Source organism: Pagrus pagrus, assembly GCF_965226575.1.
Source record: "Pagrus pagrus genome assembly, chromosome: 23".
Classification (NCBI taxonomy): Eukaryota; Metazoa; Chordata; class Actinopteri; order Spariformes; family Sparidae; genus Pagrus; species Pagrus pagrus.
In genome coordinates, this window is record NC_140205.1 from 17037243 (window position 1) to 17060324 (window position 23082).

At 42.2% G+C, this 23082-nt stretch overlaps 1 protein-coding gene across 1 annotated transcript in view; it reads right to left on the reverse strand.

Moving 5' to 3' along the window:
• Window positions 1–11448: 11448 nt before the first annotated feature.
• camk1da (calcium/calmodulin-dependent protein kinase 1Da) overlaps window positions 11449–23082 on the reverse strand; it is a 57437-nt gene continuing 45803 nt past the window's right edge. The window contains exons 5-11 of the mRNA XM_084345489.1: window positions 22567–22693; window positions 19259–19334; window positions 14691–14803; window positions 13238–13316; window positions 13024–13111; window positions 11994–12243; window positions 11449–11688 (exon numbers count right to left, since the gene is read on the reverse strand). Coding sequence (XP_084201615.1) covers window positions 11564–11688; window positions 11994–12243; window positions 13024–13111; window positions 13238–13316; window positions 14691–14803; window positions 19259–19334; window positions 22567–22693 — 858 coding nt within the window. The 3' untranslated portion in view covers window positions 11449–11563. The remainder of the gene's footprint in view (window positions 11689–11993; window positions 12244–13023; window positions 13112–13237; window positions 13317–14690; window positions 14804–19258; window positions 19335–22566; window positions 22694–23082) is intronic.

Genomic DNA, 23082 nt, shown 5'->3' on the forward strand with positions numbered 1-23082 from the left:
CATCAGTGCGAACGTGACAGTGTTTTGAAGAAGGATATTAACATCTGGGTCACCGGAGTACAAAAAAACAAACAGCCACACACACTCAGAGGTTCAGTTAAGCCGTGCAGCATCACGCAGAGAGTGTAAAGAGAGGTTAAGGTCAGAGGAGACGTTTTATGTGTACATGTGTCGTATCTGGGGGGCGAGAGAGATGTGTGTGTGTGTGTGTCTGGTCCATCAAGTGACTGGAATGTGTTTGTGTGGGCAGCAATGTTCTGAGCAGCGGGACGTCGCTGAAATATTCGTCTAATTCAGTCTGCAGAACCAAAAGCTCTGGAGGGAGGCGAGCAGCCGTCACATCACGAGACGGCAGCGAATGCAAGGAGAAAAATCAAATCGCCGAGAGACGACAAAAGTAAGAGGAAGGGTGGACGGAGAGGGACGAGGAGAGACAGAGATGTGTTCATCAAAAGCTAGAGTGCTGTTTCTAGCTTGCCCACACAAACATAATCAATCAGTGATGGGGAGATGGGAGAGAAAGCAGCGGCTGAGTGATGACCTGCAGTCGGAGAGCGAGATGCTGAAATAACAAAGAATACAAACATGTTTTTACGTTCTGTCAGACACAGTCTCCTTTTCAGCAAAAGATGCAGTGCACCTTCATCTGTCATATAGACTCTGCTTAGTTGGCATGCAAGCAACACAGGCACAGGAGGCACTTACACCTTTACTGACCCTGCCGCAGAAAAACCTGCGAATCCGATGCCGAGGAGAACCGAAGGGCACAGAATCACTGAAACCACCATTCAACCCGGCAATTCAAAAGATTAAAGCCACTGTTTGTAGAATGAATTATGGTAGATTTCAAATTATTCTGGTGACTTAAAGGGTAAAACCAATGTGCATTGCATTGTGGGTGATGTATCCATTCATACTAATTATGATGTCAAACTGAAGCGAGTTTCAACTGCGTAGTATGTGGATGCGAGAAATTCCCGGACGTATGCTACATCGGAGTGCATGCCTTGAGCTTGCTGCACATACTCAGCCGCCCCAGCATGCATTGCACCTCTTCAGACTGTCCAGTGGCAGCCTGTGAGGCAGACGCAGGAGTTTTATTTACAATTTTCCTATGAGATCTGATCACTAACTTCAATTATGAGAACGTTTTAGGTGAGAATATGTCTGTCTAGTGGATCACATTTATCCTGTTTAATTTCCATAATTAAAGTGCGGCTTTACTTAATAAGATAATGTACATAGCCAGAGACAAATCCTCCTTCCTCCTCCTCCTCCTCCTCCTCTCCGCTCCCCTCACATGCAGTGGCCTTCTCAGCTCAGCAGCCTGCTTTTCTGCTTCTCGTTAAAATGGACAGTAGCTGCTAACATCCGTCCACCTTTGATCCTATTGGATGGATGTATTGAGGGGACTGTGATGTTGTTACAGATACAGTCCTGTGATGCTTTAACCTTGTTGCTCTAAATACTTCATTCTCGCTGCGCAGACACTCAAAACTCAGTGAAAGCATCGCCATAACTCCATAGCGTTCTGCAAATAGGCTTAATATGCAACAGACATCCACCTGAACCCAACATGTTCGCTTTCATCTAACAGATCTCCTTTGTATGTTTTAGAGAGGATGCTGAGAGTTGCATCAAAGGAACATCATTTTGTACATTTTCCCCTCGAAGTAAAATGTTTCTAGGGGTTTGCTGCAAATGGTTTATAGTTTGGTTTAGCCTTTTAGCTTAAAACCCGCCTGCAAGCAGTGGGACAGCAGTGGGAAACATCACGTCACCCCCTGCTGTTTGCATTCAGAACTGTCTGTCCGAATGACACGGCTCGTCTCCGGACGCTTTAAATTCCCCAGCCTCTCCACGATCCCACCTCTCCCCGTGAGACTGCGCCTTATCGCTCCGTTTCAGATGATCTGCCTGTAATTAGTTTTATGGAATATATATATACGCTGCTAGGTAAAGAACAAAGACAAAAAACAAGCCTCTGCAGGGGAGAGAGGGGAGAGGAGGAGAAGAGGCCCTGCAGCGATGGAGGGGATGGAGAGGAGGGTGGGAGGCAGGAGAGAGGAGGGGAGGGGAGGGGAGGGGAGGGTTAAGCCCTGAATTAAAGATGAGAAGAAATCAGTTTAAGACGCAGAGAGATCAGTGACTCTGAGCACAAACACACTTATAGTTTGACAGCCAAAGTCAACAAGCTGTGTTTGTATGTGTGTGTGTATGTGACTGGTCATTTTTATTTAGAGGGCATGCTTTGCTCTCTGTGTGTGTGTGTTTGTGGTTGTGTGTCTGTGTGTCTGTGTTTGAGCGTGATGCTGTGTGTGTGTGTGTGTGTGTGCATGTTGTTGGCCATAAATGTCAAAGGGACGTAAAATACTTTGATTTCACAATTTTCATTTCGGTGCTTTGGTCTGTGTGTGTCAGAGGGATGAATAATTTGGAATAAGCCAACCCATTCAATGTGTGTGTGTGTGTGTGTGTGTGTGTGTGTGTGTGTGTGTGTGTGTGTGTGTTCTCCTCTGTACTGAGCCCAGATAGACAGACAGTCAGGAGGAAAAGTCTCCAACTGAGATGGAGGGGAAAGCAGAGGAAGTGCGATGACTTGATCCACAGGAAGCTCCACTGGGCCAAACTCTGCTAACAACAGACCGATATTAACACAACTTATCTGCGATGAGCGAGTACCAAACCTCCGGGCTGACGCTGCTCAGCGGGGGGAAACTCAACATCGTCTCGAGCTGCACTTGACGATAATTTAAAACTTCAAAACGAGATTGGTTGCGTGCGCGAGCTCAATAATTGTAGTGTTAACAGGGCATGCAAGGGCTGGAAGTAGCCAGCAGCTTTTCTGTCTCCTGTTGATGTATCACCTCCCACTAATTGTTTTCTTCTCTCTTTAAGTTGTGTTCAAGAGCCGGTGCAGAGTGAAAATCTGGCACAAATGCTCATAAATCCAGTGGAGCAAAATGAAATGAAGCCGCGTCTGCCGGGGTGTACGTGTACAGGAAGTTGAGCAAAAGCCAATTAGCATCGTTGAGAATCCCCATCGGGCAAACAGATCAACACTCAAGAAGTGAGTGGAGGGGGATAGTCATGGTTTGGTGTTATTCTGTAAAAACACAGAGAGAGCAACACTGAGAGTCTATGGCAAAGTAAGCAGTGCTTTGAGGCTGTCGTGCTAACGTAAGTATGCTAACGTTCTCACAATGACTCCTCCCCAGCCTGATTCCCCCCATCAGTCCTGTGCCTGTTCCCTGTCCTTGTGTGCTCACTGTGCTTTTCTGGTTTGTCCTCAGTTTTTAAAAAAAAATTCATTTTGTATTTTGCTTTGTCTGCCTTTTGTTGCCAGTTTTTTGAGTCTGTCATTCATTGTTCACACTTTTGTATTTTGGACTTCAGCTCATTAATGCTTGCCTTTTGTTTTTCACCAGCCTCCCTCTGTTTGTCTCGTGTTTGGGTCATTTTGTCTAAATTGCGACAATATATTCATGCTTGTGGGGTCAATAGAGCATGCCCACCAGTGACCAGACCTGAATGGTGATAAAATGATTTAATCGTTCTCGTGTTACTGAACTTAACTAATTCTAATGCAACCAGTCATTTCACAGGGGTTGTGAGCTAAAGAATAAATGTATCCAGGTTTACAGCCTCTGCTTTCACAATGTAAGGCTATACAACAACATACTGTTATTTGCTGATATCAGACATTGAAGGCGGGAACACATGTCTACCTGATTGCTGGTCCTGCAATTAATTCCCCTTCTTTCTTTGAGGATCCAACAAAGTAGCCAGACATAAAACAGACAACTTCTATACTTATTAGAATCAGCAGGCACAAATAGGCGACGCGTTGTCTGTAAATAACCAACCTACGACAGTACTATTCACTGATGCTACTATCTTGTTTGATTGTACTCCAGCAGCCTCCCACTCACACTAGCCATCCATCAGTGGTAACTGTCACCAGCATCATTCAGCTGTTTACCATACTGACAGTGAATATTCATTAATCATTTTACAGGAGGGTTATTCATGTATTACCACACATGAAAGTGCCATTATTTCTCCCAAGAGGGGGAGATAACTCAAATATGTTGATTTAGAAATTAAAAATTACTATCAACGACCGTTGGTTTGCTTATTTCAGTCCAAACCTTACCAATAAGAATCACCCACACTGATGCTGGGCAGCTGTGAGGACTCAAAGACATTTTGAAACTCCTGTCACAGGAAAACACTGATACAGCAAAAATGCTGAGGGGTCTCTAGTTTTTCTTCATGGCTGTAAACATGCATTTTTATCTGAACTCTGACTCAACCCTTTGCTGCAACTGCACAATCTTTAAGTGTGAGTACTGGTGTCTAAACCCAAGGAGAACCCCTTCGGGCTGAACATACTTTCTATGGCAAAGTAACATCTGTAGACAATGTGTTTTCAATACTTTAGCTTCAGTCAAGTATCCCAACATGTGTGTTTGCAGCATCTGTCTTCTGCCTGCTAAACATCTGCTGTACAGCATGTATATAGGCTTAATGTGGGTCAAAGTGGTAAAGAGTGTCTGGTGTCTGCTTTATTTCCGCAAACATGGATCCTGGAGCTTGTGAGTGTTGAAATGCTGAGTACAAACATACGGAGACACACACATGGGTTTACATTTGTAGGAAGTGTAGTCCTAAATCTGAGAACGAGTCGTGCTAATCAGACGACCCTATCCTGTTTGAGACATGCATACGAACACACAGGAACAAAAAAAACAAAAGGACACAAGTGAAGACTGAAATTACGATCATTTGGGATTTATTCCAGGAGAAAGACAAACAAAACACAATCAGTCGCTCTGGCCTGTGTCGTCATGGTAACTCTGATATGTGCACATGATTGTCGAAGGCATCTGATATACAAGCCCCATTAACAGAAAGTCATCATCATCATCACAGCACAAAAAGTGCGGCGGGCGGCGCCCGCTCTGAGACATGAGTGTGTCGTGACGACAGTGCACAGAATGGGAGTTTGTCGTGGTCACATGCAAAGAGTAAATACAATACAGCCAGCCAAGTCAGCAGGCTCTGGACAAGGACACCCACAGGGAGACACCGGGTCCCAAAAAAGCAGCTTGAATAAAGTTTTAGCTCACAAACAACTCTCAGAGGCAGAGATGCTCTCATTAGTTGAGTCACATCTGAAGGGCAGAGGTAAAGGACAATGTCTAATATGAGCTAGACTGAAGCACTGCTGCTAGCATGCTAATATACATGGTAATAATGTGGCTGCTAAAGCATTTGGCAACAATTCCTTGACTAGTTTGGATTAGTGTTTTGATCTTAGACCACATAGCAAATAGATTCTTGTGTAAAATTAAGCATGATGAACACCGCTAACTAAGTAGCCTAAATTAAAGTATATAGCCATTAGCTGCATGTACTTCAACACCTCGGAAGGAGAGTTAACAACAGGCCTATATTTTGTTTGTTGGGATAAAAAATACAATAAATGTCGTAGAATTTAGCTGTACAAAGCTATCGATGTTAGCTACTTTGCCTAGCTTGATTTCCAATTCATTATACAAAGCTAATGCTAACTAGGTCAGCTTGTATAATGTAACACATTTTAAGTACTAAACAAATTAAATAGCAAAAGTCCTTGGTCTTTACACCTTTGATTACATTTTTATCAAGGTTTTTTTTTGCCTAAGGCTCCATAAATGGCGCTAGCTATGAAGCTATTACGGCTAAGCGGCTAACTTCTGGCTAAGTCAGAATGCTGCATTCTGAATGATTGCCACAACCATTCATAAATTACCTTTCCTATTATCAATAAGTAACACATTAGTCAGTTAATTATTTTAAGTACATGGCATTTACGTATACAGCGAATCAGTAGTAAGTCACTCTATTAAGTAGCTTTAGAGCCACGTTCAGTTGAATAATTAGGGCACCATATTGGAACGTGGCATCCAGTTCTCGTACTAAATGCCACCAAGCTAGGTTACAGCAACTGAAGAGATTATTTCTGCCTCATGAAACTGTTTGTAGAACTGAAACTCTAATCGGCTTTTCGTGGCTCTAACATCTCAACCTGTGTACGTCTTTACATAATACAGAGATACTAACATCATACAAGGGCATATAAGATTATGCAAACACTCATGGTGAAGTTGAATTCTTGAAGCACTTTTTTCCACATGCTTGTGTTTAATCTTTTGTGACGATGCACTTCAGCGGCGTCTTCGTTAAAAAAAGGTCCGAAGAGTGTGTGAGCTCAAAGGGGTGGGTGGGGGGAGCGGACGAGAGCAGGCCGCGGCCGCCCCTCGTCCTTAATAACAGTGTGTTTTGAGTCGGTCACAGCTTTGGATTTCTTCCTTTAGAATGGCAAAAAAACGTAAGCCTGAGTTCAGTAAACGATGCTTTCACTTTTTAGTTGGACTGACACTGAAGTGGTGGAACGCTGATGCTGTTAAACTGCACTGTGTAGCGCTGCAGGTGGCAGTCAGACAGTGCTGGACAGTATATGAAAGCAGACTGCAGGAAGGAGTAAAGGGGGTTTTAGCTTCTTTTGTTTTTTTCTTTTACATTAAACATTCCATAGAGAGTACAATCAACTTCCCTCGACACACGCTCGCTCACTCAGTCACTCTCACATGCCTGAACAGCAAACATTTGTAAATATTATCTTGAAAATGATCATTCATATTCACAATCTATTTACAGTAGCAACTTTAAACATGGAAAGATTCATTCAGAAAACAGTTTTTTTTTTTTGTTTTTTGTTTTTTTTTACAGCAGACATAAAACCACTGAGCAGCATGAACCTGAACCCTCTGCCTGCCTCACAATACATTCAAAAAAACCCCAAACGTCCAGACTCAAGACATCACATTTAATGAAACATATTCTTACAGTGTTGGCTGACAATTCATTAACATCTTCTGTGCCAGAGAAAAAACCCAGTACACCACTTTCACAATGTAGCTCACTCAGTAATAATAATTAATTGTCTAAACCTTTAATTTAACTACAGGTGCTGATGTTTCCTTTGTTTCCTGACCCCAACTTCCAAGAAAAAGCATTGACGACACACTTAAAAATGTTTAAAAAATGCATAGCAATCAATGGGTACGTATACATGGTTACAGTGAATAATTAGATTAAGGTGATCATTGGAATAAAGCCCTTACATGGTCAAAAGTTCCCCTAAGAAACACATGGATAATCACATGGATCGACTTAAGAGTTTGGTTAAGAGAGAAAAATGTAACACTAACCCTGCTGTAAAAAAGTCACAATGAATATATATTTCTGAAAGGTGAACTGTGTAGCCGTGCAGCAGGAGACACATGGGTGCTGTAATTCAGTCAGAAACACTGAAGCGTTAGCTTTGTCTATGACTGTGTGTTTAGTATAACAACATAAATCAGGCTAAATGGCCTTTTCTTACACACCTACAGTAACTCTACCAAAATTATTGGACTTAAACTCTACTACGACTGGATTAGTTGCTAGGCAAACATGCATAAAGTAACTGCAGTGTTTTCAGTCAAATCAACAAGCATGTCAGCGCTGTTAGCACATATTCAAGTGTCACAATTTATGCTTAAGTACTTAAACAGCAGCGCAGTAGATCTGTGTGTGTGTTCGGAGCCTGTACACGTAAATGGGTTGAGTGGAACGAGATGTTCTGCTGAAGGACAATTCCTGCATGATGATAGGTTTTTGAATTATAAATCAGTTTTACCAACTCTTCTCCGGCTCACTCCTTCTATCAACAGCATAATTTACACCGCGAGCCATCTGTCGCCGTCAGTGTAAACCATCACTAGCTGTGCTAACAGAGACAATATCTCTTCAATCCCATTGAAATCATTCGGATTTAGAGATTCTGACTTAAAGGTGCATTATGCAACTTTTTTACGGGCCTATAAACAGAGACAGCGCTCTTGATACAAGGAACAGGTGTACAGATCAAGTCTAAACCTCTCGAACATGAGTTTAAGAAGTACTTTAAAGTCATGTGTTTACATTTATATGTTTTAACATTAGGGAGAAAAACAGGCGTGTATTTTGAGTTTTGCTGGGGTGGAGCAAAATGCCCGTCTAGAGGTCCTACAGTTCAAGAATATATGTCTAAAAAAAATGTTGTTGTGCCCCTTTAACTGTTAAAATGGACGATATCCGGTGTGATCTGATAAGATGTCCCATGGACAGTAAGTTCGGTTTCTGCTTGTTAACAAAGCAAATATCTTGGTCCTTTGTTGGTCCCATGTTACTTCATTATTATGAACATGGGCACTGTAGTTTATTTTAAGACATCACATACACTGTTCTGCTGCTGCAAACACTAGTAACGCAACAAATGTGTATTCATCCACCGCTGAAAATAGTCCCCAACAAATGCTCTTTTTATTCCTGTTGGAAGTAACATTTGCTGAAGCTGTTTTTGTAAATTACTGAGCCTTTCAAAAAATTCAAACTACATATTTGTGACTCATTTTTAAAGATTTACGTCCTCAGTTGAAGCTAAGGGTTGAGAGCTAAAGATAGGGGAGGGAGGTTGTAAAGTATTGTAGGAAGAGCAGAAAGTCCAACACGCTGGAATTGTCCCTGCAGAAGTGACTGAAGGAAGGAGGTGCTGCTCTTACAGAACAACATGAATGCACAGATTTAGATCGGATAACATTCACAAAGGTCTATTATGTTTTTTTATGTTTGAGCCAACGTCAGTGCCAAATGTGCAGAGCTTAATACACACAACGACGCACCGGGCCAGGAGTGAATTCCAGAAAGCTTGGGTGAGAGTTGATTTACTGTCATTTTTACCTGACTGTGACCTCCATCCAGCTGTTGTCTCACACTCTTCTGACATGCCAGACAGATTAAAACAAGTACTTTGAATCCATTTGCAGATACTCTTCAGCACCATGCTGCGCAGATAATAAAAAAGGTCAATGGCAAAAGATCAAGAAGGGATCAAAGGTCAATAGATTTCTTGGAGTTCAGCCCTTAGTTTTAGTTCTCATGTGTCTTAAACAGCTTCATATCTGACTAGTTCTAATCAATTCATCATGTAGAATGAACCAAAGTGTCTTCATACCTAGCACTGGTCTTTGGCGACAACTCACAATAAAGGGATCAGTAGAATTGCATCTGATAAAGATGTGACAATCTGATATGTGAGTGAGCAGACAACACTGTGCAGTTCTGCTCTCTGAGTTATGTCTATAAGGCCATTACAACCAGTGACACAATCTCAACCGTTATCATGTCAGAGTCTAGAGAAGGTGACATTTGAGTAACGCCATATTAATCTTAGATCATCAATTAAAACGTGACTCCAAGCTCTGGACTTCAGTCATTTGATCCATTTTGAAATGAAAACCTTAAATCCTCAAATTTGACCAAAAATAAGTCCCACTGACGTTTCGTGCTGGCAGATTCATTTTCTACGAGTGGGCCTGATCACAAACCATATTACATTTGTCAGGGTTGGACCTGTTCTGCACACCAGGCTGCGGATTTTGGTCATAAAACCATCTGTTATCTGGTCATCGGAAACATCAAAGAATAAGCTATCATTTTGTTTGGGTGGTTTTGTCCACAATGAAGTGTTCCAGGCTTGGGGATTGCATTAACAAAACAGAAAACAGAACCAGTTGTGCATGCTGCGAAGATAATCAAGTCCAAAACACCTTGGAGTCCTTGTTGGAATAGTCTGAACCCAAAGTCTGTCTTCAATACTCAAGTCACGAGTCCGTACAAAACTGCAAGAAGGACGGAGCTAATGTCTTAAGCCCTGGATCTTTAACTGTGATGCCTGAACCACTAACACTGACAGAACAACCTAAACCAGGAAATCGGCATTCGCCAGCTCACAGTGCAGCTGCAGTTTTCCCTGAGCACTTCTTGAACTGGGTGCTTAACAATGCAAAAGGGTGAGATCATGGCTTCTTTAGAGGGGGGGAAGGAACAGCGACATGCGGCAGCTTCTCCATCTTTGCCTTCACACAGGCCAAATACTCTGAGGACCCATGTGGGAGGCAGTTAAATATCTCAGAGATGGTGTGTAACCTTGAAACGGCACTGCGCTGCTTGTGGCTGCTTGGTTCGGGAAATCAAAGGGCGAGCTCCCGTCGCTAACATTCTCATCTGGAGGCAGTTTTCCTGTAATACATCTATCTATCTATCTATCTATCCTACACTATCATATCCTACACCTGCTGCATGTTTCATAGTAACCTGTATGTGTGTCCCTTAAAGGGTGATTGTTATAAAAATCTTATAAAGTAAGAAAATAATAAACAAATCAGAATCTTTCAGACATTAAGCAAGTTGTACAATGCTCAGACATCCACTCTGGGCTATTTTTTTTCATAAAGGTTTACAATCTCTACTCTCTGATAAACAGAAGTGGATGGTGGCTAATCTGTGTCTGAGAAATATCTGACCCTCTCTGTGCAAAATACGTAAAGCGCTTACTCATGATTTCATATCTCAACAGTCGTATGGTACTTTTAAAGCACTTCTTAAAGCACAAACAAACAAACAAGCCCAGAAAGACATATAAAATGTCTTAAAGGTGATATGTGTTGATTTTAACATGAACAAATCATCGTCACATTAGTTATCTACATTCGTAAAATTGGTGTAAACAAATGAGGTCATCACTAAGAAGACCAATCAGCCTCTACTCTGTGTTGTCGCAGTCACCAGCTCAGATTTGGAGGGAAATCTTGCTGGATTATTTTATGGCACGTAACAGGAAGAGGGTGCTGTTCTTCTAGAGCGAACTGAGCCAAAGCATTCAGAGATTTTGGAGAGGTGGAAACAAGAAGAAAACAAGGGGGGTTATGGGAAATGGGGCCTTATAAACGCACAATTAATAGCTGTAATAGCATGAGGTAGAGGTGACCAATCGTCTCGGCCATGGTCTTATTTATTTACAGTAATTATACCAAAGTAGCACTATCAGTCTGACAATGATGTTTGCTTTTTAAAATGTACACATACCACCTTTAAAATTAACAGTAATAATAAAACAATAAAACGATCCATTTGCCAACAGTCAAACCTAATTTGGAAAAAAGCTAAATAAAGTGACGCAGGAAAGACCAGATTCAAGAGGGAAGTTGATGTTGACTGACAGTGAATAATATGATACCAGCGGCCCCACCGTGAACCACCAATTACTGCTCAAGCTCGCAGCAGTCGACACCCAGTCATCTTTAACAGCAACCATTCGCAGCCGGCCGTACGAACATCCTCAATGACAGTCAGTGGCCGTGCTGTTGCTGTGGCAGGAGGAATCCAACACGGCGTCCTGGTGGGTGGGTGTTGGGCGTACAGTATGGCGCTTTGTGGCCCGTATCAGTGGGGTGGAGGTAAAGTCCTCTGCTCTCCCGGGAGCAGGGCGGGGAACTGGCTGGGGGGGCGCATCCAAGTGGAGAAGCAGTGAGGAGAGGGAGGGAAGAAGAAGAGGGGGCGTCCTCTTCCTCTCCTGTCGTCCTCCATCTCTTTCCGTCTCTCTGCCTCACAGCGCTGTGGCCTCCCAGCTGGTTCCCCGCGGGACCTGGCGTCACTTGGTCTCTGTGAGCACCGGGGCGGGAACCGCTGAGGGGTGTGGCCGGTTCAGCTCGGCCCCTGTCGCGGGAGAAGAAGCTGCTGATGCCAGACTGCAGGGTGTGACCGGAGCAGTTACACCTGAGAGGAAAGAGTCGGAAGATGATCAGCAGCATATATATTTTTTAATAAAGTTGTGACTGACTGTTTGCTATGATATATAGATACTGTTACTATGCTTTCTATTCCAAACAATATACACAATTACAATTAGATTCTTAGTTACTCTTATTCAGAATGAAAGAACTGCTGTGCCTCGTTGCGGTTGCTGAGCTAAGATTGGACAATTGCTGTTCACGGAGCAAATGATCAAGTATCCACTTTTTGTTGTACACATATGTTCTCTTGATTCTCTGGTGCTACCGATACCACTGATTCATACTCACATTCCTTGCGAGGAGCTGCTATGTTGTTGTCTGTGGAAGAGGTTTTACTGGCGGCCGTGTTGGTGCTCTGGCCCTGCGCCGCCTGGCCGGTGTTTTGGCTCTGAGCTGGCTGGTTCTGGCCCGCCTGGACCGGCTTCTGTGTCTGGCTCGGCCTGTTTGGTGGGTTGGAGGTGTCCATGCTGCTCCCCATGCTGCTGCCAAGCTGCAGCCGCCTCATGTGCCGAACCACTGCGGTGGCATTGAACGCTTGCTGGAGAGGAAGGAAGTTAAAGAAACAGAGCTTTCACTTTGCCCCAATTTCTGTGTATCATACACAGCATTTTAAAAGCATCTTGTTTATTTTATGTGTCTCTTGTTAAAATAGGATGTTTTGATGCGACATAACAGTGAGGGGTGTAAACTAAATGAATATCAGTTAGAAAGAGGTGGGAAGGAGCAGAACTGTTCAAAAATGTGTGATGTTTTATCATCAAGGTTTTACTTCTACTATTGGCATGAGGTTGCCACACTATCAATGCACTGTTTCCTGAGTAGAAGTTGGATTATGGGGATAAAGGGATCTTCAAAAATGATTGGATTCAAAAAATAAAAAAATGAGATGTTTCATTTGGTCGTGGCTTTGAAGCTACAGACCAGAATCTGCTTTCAATGAATTGGCACAACCAACCAAGACCATGATATGGTCTTCTGTTGCAGTTTATCTTCCATTAAAAACATGTGAGGTTCACATATTACACAAGCTAGATGAATTATTAACACCCAGAGGTGAAATTCACATATTGTTTGAATTGTAGTTCTTAAAGAAAGAATAATTTGTTTTTAAGTCTGCAGATTACTCTCTCTTCCTCTCAGACCATCAGAAGAAAAGTGGACAATGGCGGTAAACCCTGACAATATGGTGAGCCAGGTTTTTAAGATGAAGTGATTCATCTTCTAAAAACATAGACAATTGTTTAAGGAGTAGAGCTGGAGTAATACAAAATCTGCTGCAATGGAGCCAAAACCACAAACTGCAGTAAACAACATTTACCCTCCATTTGCTCTTGGCAAAGTTCTTTCGGATCTGTCTGCTGACTGACTCATGGATGTTCTTGCAGAGTGCTGTGTCGCCGGCGATCCTGGTACACACACACACACACACACACAAACACACACAAATCCTCTGTTAAAACTTCTGACTGTACATCAATATCTGTATTGATTTTGTTAGCCTGTGTATGACATTCTGTGTGTGTGTGTCTCACCAGGGGTGTCTGAGTGCCTGGTCACAGGTGAAACGCTTGGCTGGATCTTTTTCCATCAGATTACCAATGAAATCCTTGGCTGGAAGAAAAAAAAGGCATCAAAAGGGCCATAAAAGGTCAAAAACTTTAGACACACAAACACCATGTCAACCTGATACAGCAATGAATTTGAATTGCTTGTGCAAATGTACACCTGCATGGAGAGCAGAGTGGCATCTGTTGAAAACCTGGCATCTGTAAAACATCTCTCCTAAAAAACAGGACTAAGAGTCTCTGTGAGGCTGTACTTAGACACAACATGCTTTGTGCTAAATGCTAGGTATAATATGCTCTGGTATAATGGTATAATGAGCAGGTATAATGTTTACGATCCTTACCACCGTAGCTTAACATGTTAGCATGCTGACATTTGATAATTAGCACTAAAGTACAGCTAAGCCTGATGGGAGTGTCATTAATTTTAGAGGTATTTTTCACAGGTAAAAATTTAAGGGGTCATCAAAGCTATTAAAATTCATCCTCAGGGGAACATAAATGTCGACACAAAATGTCATACCAATCCATCCAGTAGTTACAGAGAGACTTCAATCACAAACACATGCCAATCCCCTCGTGGTGCATGAGGAAACGTCAGGGGATCCCCAAAATCATTAAGATTCATCCTCTGGGAACCATGATTACATGACATTTCCTGGCAATCCATCCAATAGTTGCCAAGACACTTTTCTCATACCCACATGAGTCAACCTCCTTGTGGCACAAGAGGAATCTAATGATTATCGGGGGATAGTCATTAGGATTCATCCTCTGGGAACAATGAATGTATTCAATTTCATGGCAATCCATCCAATAGTTGTTGAGATATTTCAGTCTGGACCACTGTGGTCGACCAGCCTCCTGATATTGTCAACCCCATAGATTTTAGATTAGATTAGATTGATTGACAGAGATATCTTACTTAGAATAAGCTCATCGCAACACTGGATTTATGAGGTTCTTTGGTACAAAATAGCAGAAACCTGCAAAATGCAGCTGTCTGGCAAGACCAATCTAACTCTGGTTTGGATGATTGCCATTTGTTCTGAGCACCGTCTGTTTGATTTATTTTGGAAACACAAGGCCTCACCTGACAGCACATAAATGCTACTTTATCTCCATCCACACACACAAAAACTTTGCTGGAGTCTCGAACATGTTTCCAGCAAACACAAGCTGATTTTACTGCCAGGCTTCGTACATAGCTGTGGTGCTGACTGACCCCAAGCCCTCACATACACAGACACAGACACACATTCCCAAATACATTAATTCCAGGCAAATGACGTCAGGGGCTGTGATGGGAATGTGGTGTGTGGTCCATATGTGCCACATGGTGGACTGAGGAAGGGAAAATGGTCAAGGAGGCAGAAGAAGAAGAAAGAAGAGGAGGAAGAGGATGAATACAAAGGCTCACCTGAGTCGGATATGTCGTCCCAGTACGGTGCGTCAAACTCATAGTCGGCTTTCAGGATCTGCTCAAACAGCTTGGAGTCGTTTTCATCGTAGAATGGAGGGTAACCACACAGCCTGCAGACAGAGGTTTACTCAGTCAAATATTCAATCTGTGATTCAGTGTTTAATTCATTCATTTTTTCCATTCATTTATTCTGTTCGTTATTCAGTGACTGATATATTAAATCAGTGTTTTTCAATTCTGATCTGCGTCCTGAGAGCTTTCTGTCCTGCATGTTTGAGATGTTTCCCTGCTCCAACACACCTGATTCAAATGATCAGCTCGTCATCAAGCTGTGCTGAAGCCTGATAACGACTCATTCATTTGAATCAGGTGTGTTGGAGCAGGGAAACATCTGAAACTAACCTCCCAGGACCAGAATGGAAAAACACTGTATTAACTCATTTATTAAGACATTTTCTACCGTACAAAACAAGTTATAAATAGTTCATAGTAATAGTTCATTAACTCATTAATTCATTGACTTATTAGGAAGTTATTAGTTAGGTAACTGATTCGTCATTAATGCACAGAAACGTATGGGTTCGTCATCTCTTCTCTTTCATATCCCCTGTACATTGAACATTGTTGAGTCTTGGACTGTCTTGTATTTTGGGGAGCTTGTTGATACAAGTGGCTACAAAACAGTATGAACACCAGCAGCTCTGGATGAGGTCTGGGCAATACCGCTACCTTGACTTCCATAAAGGTTCATGAACAACACGGTCTCTGGGCATAACCTCATGTTTTCCACCAGCACTATTACATCTTGGCACAATAAGCACGCTGCATGCTTATTGGCTCCCTGACGCTGATTAACTCGTTAGGTATTGAAATTTGGTATTGGATGATAAGACTTTTTTTTTTTTGGCAATATGGTCTGTGCCATAAAAGCATGGAAGTTTGATACCTAGCACCAACTATAAATGGACAATATGTGTTGTACTGCACTTGCACTAAACATCAATTGTATTATTCTAATTGGATTTATATCAATAACAGGCAAATATTCTGATATTCATTCTAATCATGAAGCCCAGCTATACTTTGGATGTAAAGTGTGATATTGTTAATTGTGTCTCGCTTGTATTTGTGGCAGAGGACAGAGTAATTTAGGTCACAGCAGTGGTTAATGCGACAGCCCCCTGACTCGTAATGTTGGCAGTAGTTGGCTGTATCACCTAAATCAGGTTAATATGAGATTACTGGTTCACAGTAGTGCTGGTGAATACAAATGAACTGCAGCTCCAGTCTGATTCTCCATAATGAGCCAAGTGAACCAACAGCAGAGCTGCTGCTCAACCAAAAACATCATCTGAACCTCATTAGGAAAGTTCTGGATGCACCAAGAGATTTTCATAAAAACTCATTAAAATGCCGTTCTCCATCGATACACACACACACACACACGCAAAGGTAAAAAAAGAGAAACTCATGAGGAAGAAAGGAGGGAAGAATCTACCTGCGGAGAGGAAAGAAAGAAAGGCTTGCCGTCTATTTTTCTGGTTCCTTAAAGACCCACCTGCCACTCAGCTAAGCCTCCACTCCATCGATCATACACACACACACCAGTAAGAAACTCGGGTTCTGCCTGGTGTGAAGAGTTGTTTCCCTTTTGTTTTTCTGCTTTCACGTTTGGTTGGAGACTCAGCCGTCGCTCACCACCCATCCCGCGGAACACACACACCACACCACACCACACCACACCACACACACACACACACACACACACACACACACACACACACACACACACACACACTCAGGATCCCAAGTGATTATCATGGCTGATTACCTGATGTGATCTTTCCACCTGAGCAGCAGCTAAAAGCTAACAAGGTCTGAATCCCAACGCTAATTGTGCTAATTGCCAACAGGGAGCCATTCTCCCTCTTTCTCTCTCTCTCTCTCTCTCTCTCACACACACACACACACACACACGCACACACGCACACACACACACACACACACACACACACACACACACACACACACACACAGTCTTTCTCCACTAAGATGGCAGCTGCACCAAAACCTCATTTTACTCACTTTTATATAAAAAGCTTAATTTAACATGTGGTTTACAGACATATAAAGACAGATACTCACACACACACTGTGACACACACAAACACAGATGGAGACAGAGAGAGAAAGGGTGAGAGACCTTCACTTTTACAGTCACATCAGAGACACACGCAGGTCTGTGCCTTCCTCTCTACCACCGCACACGCTCTGCATCCCATTAACCTGCTGCTGACCTCTGACCCCTGATCTGACCCGTGCTCAGGATAATAATGTCTGTCAGGTGAACCACACACACACACACACACACACACACACACACACACACACACACACACACACACACACGAACACAAACATACACATAAATAGGGATACAGATGGAGAAGCACACCTTAAAACAATTAAAGCAGTGGCTTTGGGCATCAACAGCCTTGTATACACATTAGCGGTCATGCTCTAAAGACGCACAGACACAGACACACACGCACCCACGCAGGCAAGTGAAAGTGTGTGTGTGTGTGTGCTGGTAAGAGGTGGGGATGACGCAGCAGAAGAAAAACAAAAAGCAGAGAAAAAGAAACCTTAGCCTGCAGCTCTACATCCATACAAGGCCATTCAGCAGAGCTCCATCTGGCTCTGATGACGGCACACAAGCAACATCATCATCATCAAAACACACACTCACACACACACACACGCACACAGACAGTCAGGGAAAAATCAACAAATACACACACATGTGGGACCAATGCAAGTGTTTCATGTTCAGCCACAGAGCAGAGTTGTGCTGTGTGACCTCTGAGGGCATTAGCCTCCATGGACGCATTAGCATTTACTAGCATTGCTAACTGTTATTGCAGCTGCTAGTGCAAGGCAAAAAAAAAATGCTAACTAGCTTGAAGAATTATCCCATCACTGGAGAGATTAATAAAACTGGTCTGTCTATGAAAGACACACATATTTTTGTAACCACAGAAAACAGAGAAAAGGCGCTGTGGTATTCCAAAAGGTAGAAAACCTACAACAACCAGAATGCACTGCACATTTTCTGTCATTTGGGGGATTTCTGCAGGCAAAAGAGTGGGCAAGAGGTAGATAGTTTTACCATTGTTTATTTGTGTATACTACCAACATTGTAGTGATACAAAGCTGGTTAAAAACTAGCAAAGTTTCTTTTTAGAGAAAAGATTGCAAAGGTGGTCTTAAGTGTCGTTGGGTTACATGAATTTATAATACATCACTACTCAGTCAGTGGTTTTGCGTGGGAGGTGAGCCATTGTGTGTCTGACAATTATTTTCAACAGATGGAGCACTGTTACAAATTCCGACATGAAAAAAAAACACAGATGTCTAAGCAGAGCTGTTTTCACTTTATTTTATGGAAGTTCAAGAACTGTAAGTTTCAAGTCTGCAACTGCAAACTAGTTACAACAATCCACTCCAGTAATATATCCATCAGGACTGTCACTGATTTATTAGACCATGCATTTCTTCTCCAAATACTGAAGACATGAGTCAAAACTGATCACCTGTTTTGGTTTCAAGTCTTGGGAGTTCGCTTTCACCACTCAATTGTAGTCTTTAAAGGTTGCACAACAGCACAGGTGTTTCCATTTGTTCTGGCTAATTAGACTCAACTGTGAGGCTGGAGAATGAGCCTTTTTCACAGCAGACATTTTGACTTATCACAGTTGAAAGAGTCGAGTCTCAAAGCAAAAAAAACCCCAACTTCGCAAATTAACAATTTTTCATCTAACTTCTCACTTAAGAGTCTTCAGTCTGAACACCTTCAAATGCGGTTTTGTTGATAAAGTGCTCTGAGAGGAACTCTGTGATGTGCTCAGCCAACTCTGATCTGAAATGAGGTGTTTAATAATGTGGTTTCTGGTGAAAAATGTATGGGAATCTGATGAAGTCAGTCAGGCTGCCATTGGATGCCATTTTTGGGGCTTGAAACTACAGTGACAGTTACTCACAAATATTAGAAGCTTTGACGCTATAAAATTTGTGGTTACCACTTTTGCCATTATTGTAAATGAGTCAAATGATTGACATGTGAGGAGACATCGGTCACTGTCCCCACCTCCAAGGAAGGTGGAGCTTTTCACTCTTTTCCCTTTCCTTTTTCATTACAGCCGATGCAGCATCTCCTTCCTTCGAATAGCGATTTGGTCTTCAATCACCATGACAAAGTTGAAGCTTCGAAGCTTTGCAGCATTTCTGAAGTGTCATGGCCCGTGTCCACATAGCATTTTTTTTGGGTGGAAAGGCGCTGGCTGTGTGCTCAGGAGCACTGAGCTGTGCGCTGAGAGAAAAAAACGCTGCACATGCAATCGCTATATGATCGAGACTGTCCCTTTGTCCCTAGCTGTTCATTTTGTTATTAGACATTGGTGACGTCACCAACACCTTTCTGAAAAGTTGAGAGATTGTGTGTCGCTCAGAAAAAAAGCTGTGTGTACACGGTCCCTGATGGAATACAAAAGTAAGTCAGTACTTACAGGATGTAGGCGATCACTCCAATGGACCAGCAGTCCACTGCCTTGCTGTACGGCTTCTGGGCAAGAACCTCTGGAGCTGAAAGTAAAAGAAAACGTTGATTAGCCACGGCTACACGTTTTTTGCTACTACCGTCCTAATGTGACTCCATTTTGCAGTAGCCTGGTGAAACTTTGCTTCAATCTGGATTGTGTTTGTTATTAGCATTTTACTATTTGTCAGCTTGAGGTCCAGTTAACAGCGCTGTGCTATTTTTACGTGGAAATGTAGCTGTTTTATGAGCCTGAAAACAGAGAAAACATGCAGACTCTCCATGGTTGTACAAATGAAAATCACATGGCAGTTTGGTTAACGGTGGGAAATTGTCTGCTGGAGGTACAGGTTCTCACGACTGAAAAAGACCTATAACAAAAACCCAAACAAAGCAATTATGTCATGGTTTAAATTCTATTATTTCTTGGAAGACTGTTGTTCTTGTACTACAACCTAAAGCTATGTGCTGCTTTGTAAAATCAGATGTACTTCTGTAGTTTCCTCTCCTCTGCTGTTATCCTCATAGATCACTGGTGTTTGTAAGGCAGATGGCCTGGCCTGACCTTCCTCTGCAGCTCATTATCGAGCCTCGGACAGAGCAAATTACTGCTGACAGTGAGCTCACCATAATATCACCTCACACACATACACACACACACACACACATACACAAGGCTGGATGGAAATAGATTTGGCACGCGAACACACACATAGCAAGATATGAAGAAATACCACTCATATCTGGGGCAAAATATAAACTTTGCACACATGTGCTGAATCAGAGTACTTAGCTGTGTTTATAGGTCTACTCTGAGTCATTGTGAAGGTGTTTGTGTATGTAAGTGTGTTGTTTTTTTTGCTGGATTTAGAATTAGGACATTTTCAAACAATGAGGTCATTGTGTCTGGTGCTTACTACTTCAATAAGCAAGTCAAATGTGCCGATAGAGTAAATGTATAAACTGTGGTGGTAATCTGAAATCTCCATTTAGCTCAATTTTTGTTGCTTAATTCTCATTGCTTTGGTGTTTTTGTACAAATCACCTGTCAAACACTGTGTGGGACCGCACCATCTTTGGACTTTCTGTTCATGAGCTTGACTCTCCATTCTGGTTCTTCTCAGTTGCTCCTCTGTTATTTTTTCCAAACAAGCTGCTGTTGTTGTTGATCTTGTTGAGCCAGGATTCGTTTCTTATTAAATGAGCTTTCAGATGGTTTTGCTCACTTATTTTTTGGAAGTAAACAACAAAATCAGGTCACTTGCCTGGAACTCTTTCACAATAAGAGCCATCAATCCACTAGGTATCTGGGAGAAATCCCTGGTGCATATATATAATGCTGAATATTCATTTAAGATATGTTATTACATTCTATTTGTAAGGTGCCCTTTTTAACATCTAACCAAGAACAAAGGACGGAAAATTAGCATTCTAGGCTAACCACGGCTCATTTACAATTCTTTTTGTTCTGTTGATCAATGAGCTCTGTTCTAGTCAAATAACCTAATAATAGAATAAAATAAATAAAATGAAGAAGGTCTCAATGGAAAGGTTGATAAAAAGACAGCTGTTCAAAAATGTGGGATATTTTTAGTAGCATCCACAAATACAGCATAAGGTCATCACTGGATACGCGCCATTTTCCAGGAATTTATATTTATCGACCAAGTTTCCATGTCAGTCTATACTGTCTGGACCTACTGCTCATAATTTGTGTGTTACTATGATAACTTCGATTTAGGTTTAGGTTCATGCATTAAATTTAACTTGCATCAGTTACGCTCCCATAAAACAGGAAACAAACGTTCAACAATAGTTCTTTGTGAAGCTGCCACACTCTATGGACCCCGAGAGGTAACTTTGTCAATGGAAGTTCTTCATAAGTAGAGGAAAATACAGTATGCATGTGCTCATCGTTCAGGTCTGGTTTTCATTTAGTGCATTCTGAGTTATATTTAGACACACATTGTCTGGAGTGGAAATGCCTTGTGGCCAAGAGAATCTTTGCAGGAGGGCGAGGAGGCTCGGGGTCGGGGGTGAAGCCCAAAATGAGCTGGGTGGGAAGGATGGATGAGAGAGGTAAAGAGAGACATATGACGAAAGAGAGAGAGAGAATAGAGGTTTGACCATTTAAAGTAAAATCCTGGCTGGTTTGATTTTTTGGAGATTTTTTGCATGTGTGTGCCTCCACATGTGCATAACTGAAGCATTACTACCTGTTGTTCTGTTAAAGTCAAATTTCATAGGTTTTAAAACACAAAATAATAAAAACTGGCTATTTATGAGCAGATGACATCACTTCTAAAACTTCTAAGAATACTGAACACTTACATTAACTGAACTCCCGCTGTGCTTACTCAAGTTGGCCTGATGGGGGCGCTACAAATTAAATTTAAGAGGTTCAATAAACTGTTATTAATGTTTCTGTCTGACAGCATTTCCATGACAGATTTGTTTATCTGAGAGTTTATATGTTTGTCAGAACAACCACTCTGTTTGTGTTCCAACATGGAAGTGTGTGTGCTGTTAACACTGAACATCTGTCTCTTATAACAACACACGCACACGGACACACAAACACAGAAAAGCACATACACACACATGCAGACGCACTCAGCTGCAAAATGCACACGCAAAATAATGAAAATACATTAATGAATATATATGTATACACACACACACATACATACAGCGTTGTTTGGCTCCATGTTGATTTTGTAGTTGGGGGTGGTGTGTCTGGGAGTGATAAGCATGACTGGCGAGTGTGTATGTGTGTGACATGCACAGATTGCCTATTTGAACAACACACATACACACACATACAGAAAAATGTGCATATGAGTGCACCCACATACTGAGCAATCCAGCTCACAGTGAATGAAGAAAGATGATGCAGGAAGCATAAATGGTGTCAGATGGAAACAACATGCGCTCTGTGAATTTTTCATGTGTGCTGCTGGATTGACGCCTGCAGAAATCCAACAAATTGGATTACATGTTGTAACATAATGAGCAAAACATGAGCTATGACCTCCATCACCAAACAACGACACTGATATGACCACAAATCAATTTCCTGTCGGCTAAACCCTTCCCCCGACATTGTCCAATCATAGTTTAGCAACTAGGCACAGCAAGTTTGTCAAGCCTTGGGTTTCTCGGCATGTGAAGTGGTGTGCATGGAGCCAAAAACCTGAGGACTGAACTAAACAGTGTGCTGAACTGCAATTGCAGAACAATAACAGACTGATGGAGGCCAAGAAAGACTTACTAACTTACCCACATATCCCGGCGTGCCGCAGGCAGTGGACATGACGTCACCGGTGCTCTCCATCTTGGAGAGACCAAAGTCGCTGATCATGATCTTTGACTCGTCTTGGGGATTAAAATACAGCAGGTTCTCTGGCTGGAGGAGCAAGACAAGAAGAGGGAAAGAAAGAGAGAGAATCAAGTACTTTTAATACATTTTTGTTTTCATGGCTTTTTAATTTTTGCTCAGTTGAGTCAAATATTCTTCAAGTTTTGTGGAAGAGAAAAATCTGAGCAGCTTATATTAATGCAGCTTTAAAACTGACACACATAGCCCTCTTTTCTTCCTCATTTTACAATGTTCTGGCTTATGGGGGTCGCTCTGACCAATCCCGTTTCTTCCAACAGCCGGCACGTGCCAAGATGACCCACAATGCACTGCATGTGTCAAGGCGCTGCCCTTATTGCCGCAGTAAATCATTGGCTGTCAAGTGAGAAAGAAGCAGTCGTGTGGATTGAAAATGTGGGAGGGGAGTGAATATGTGT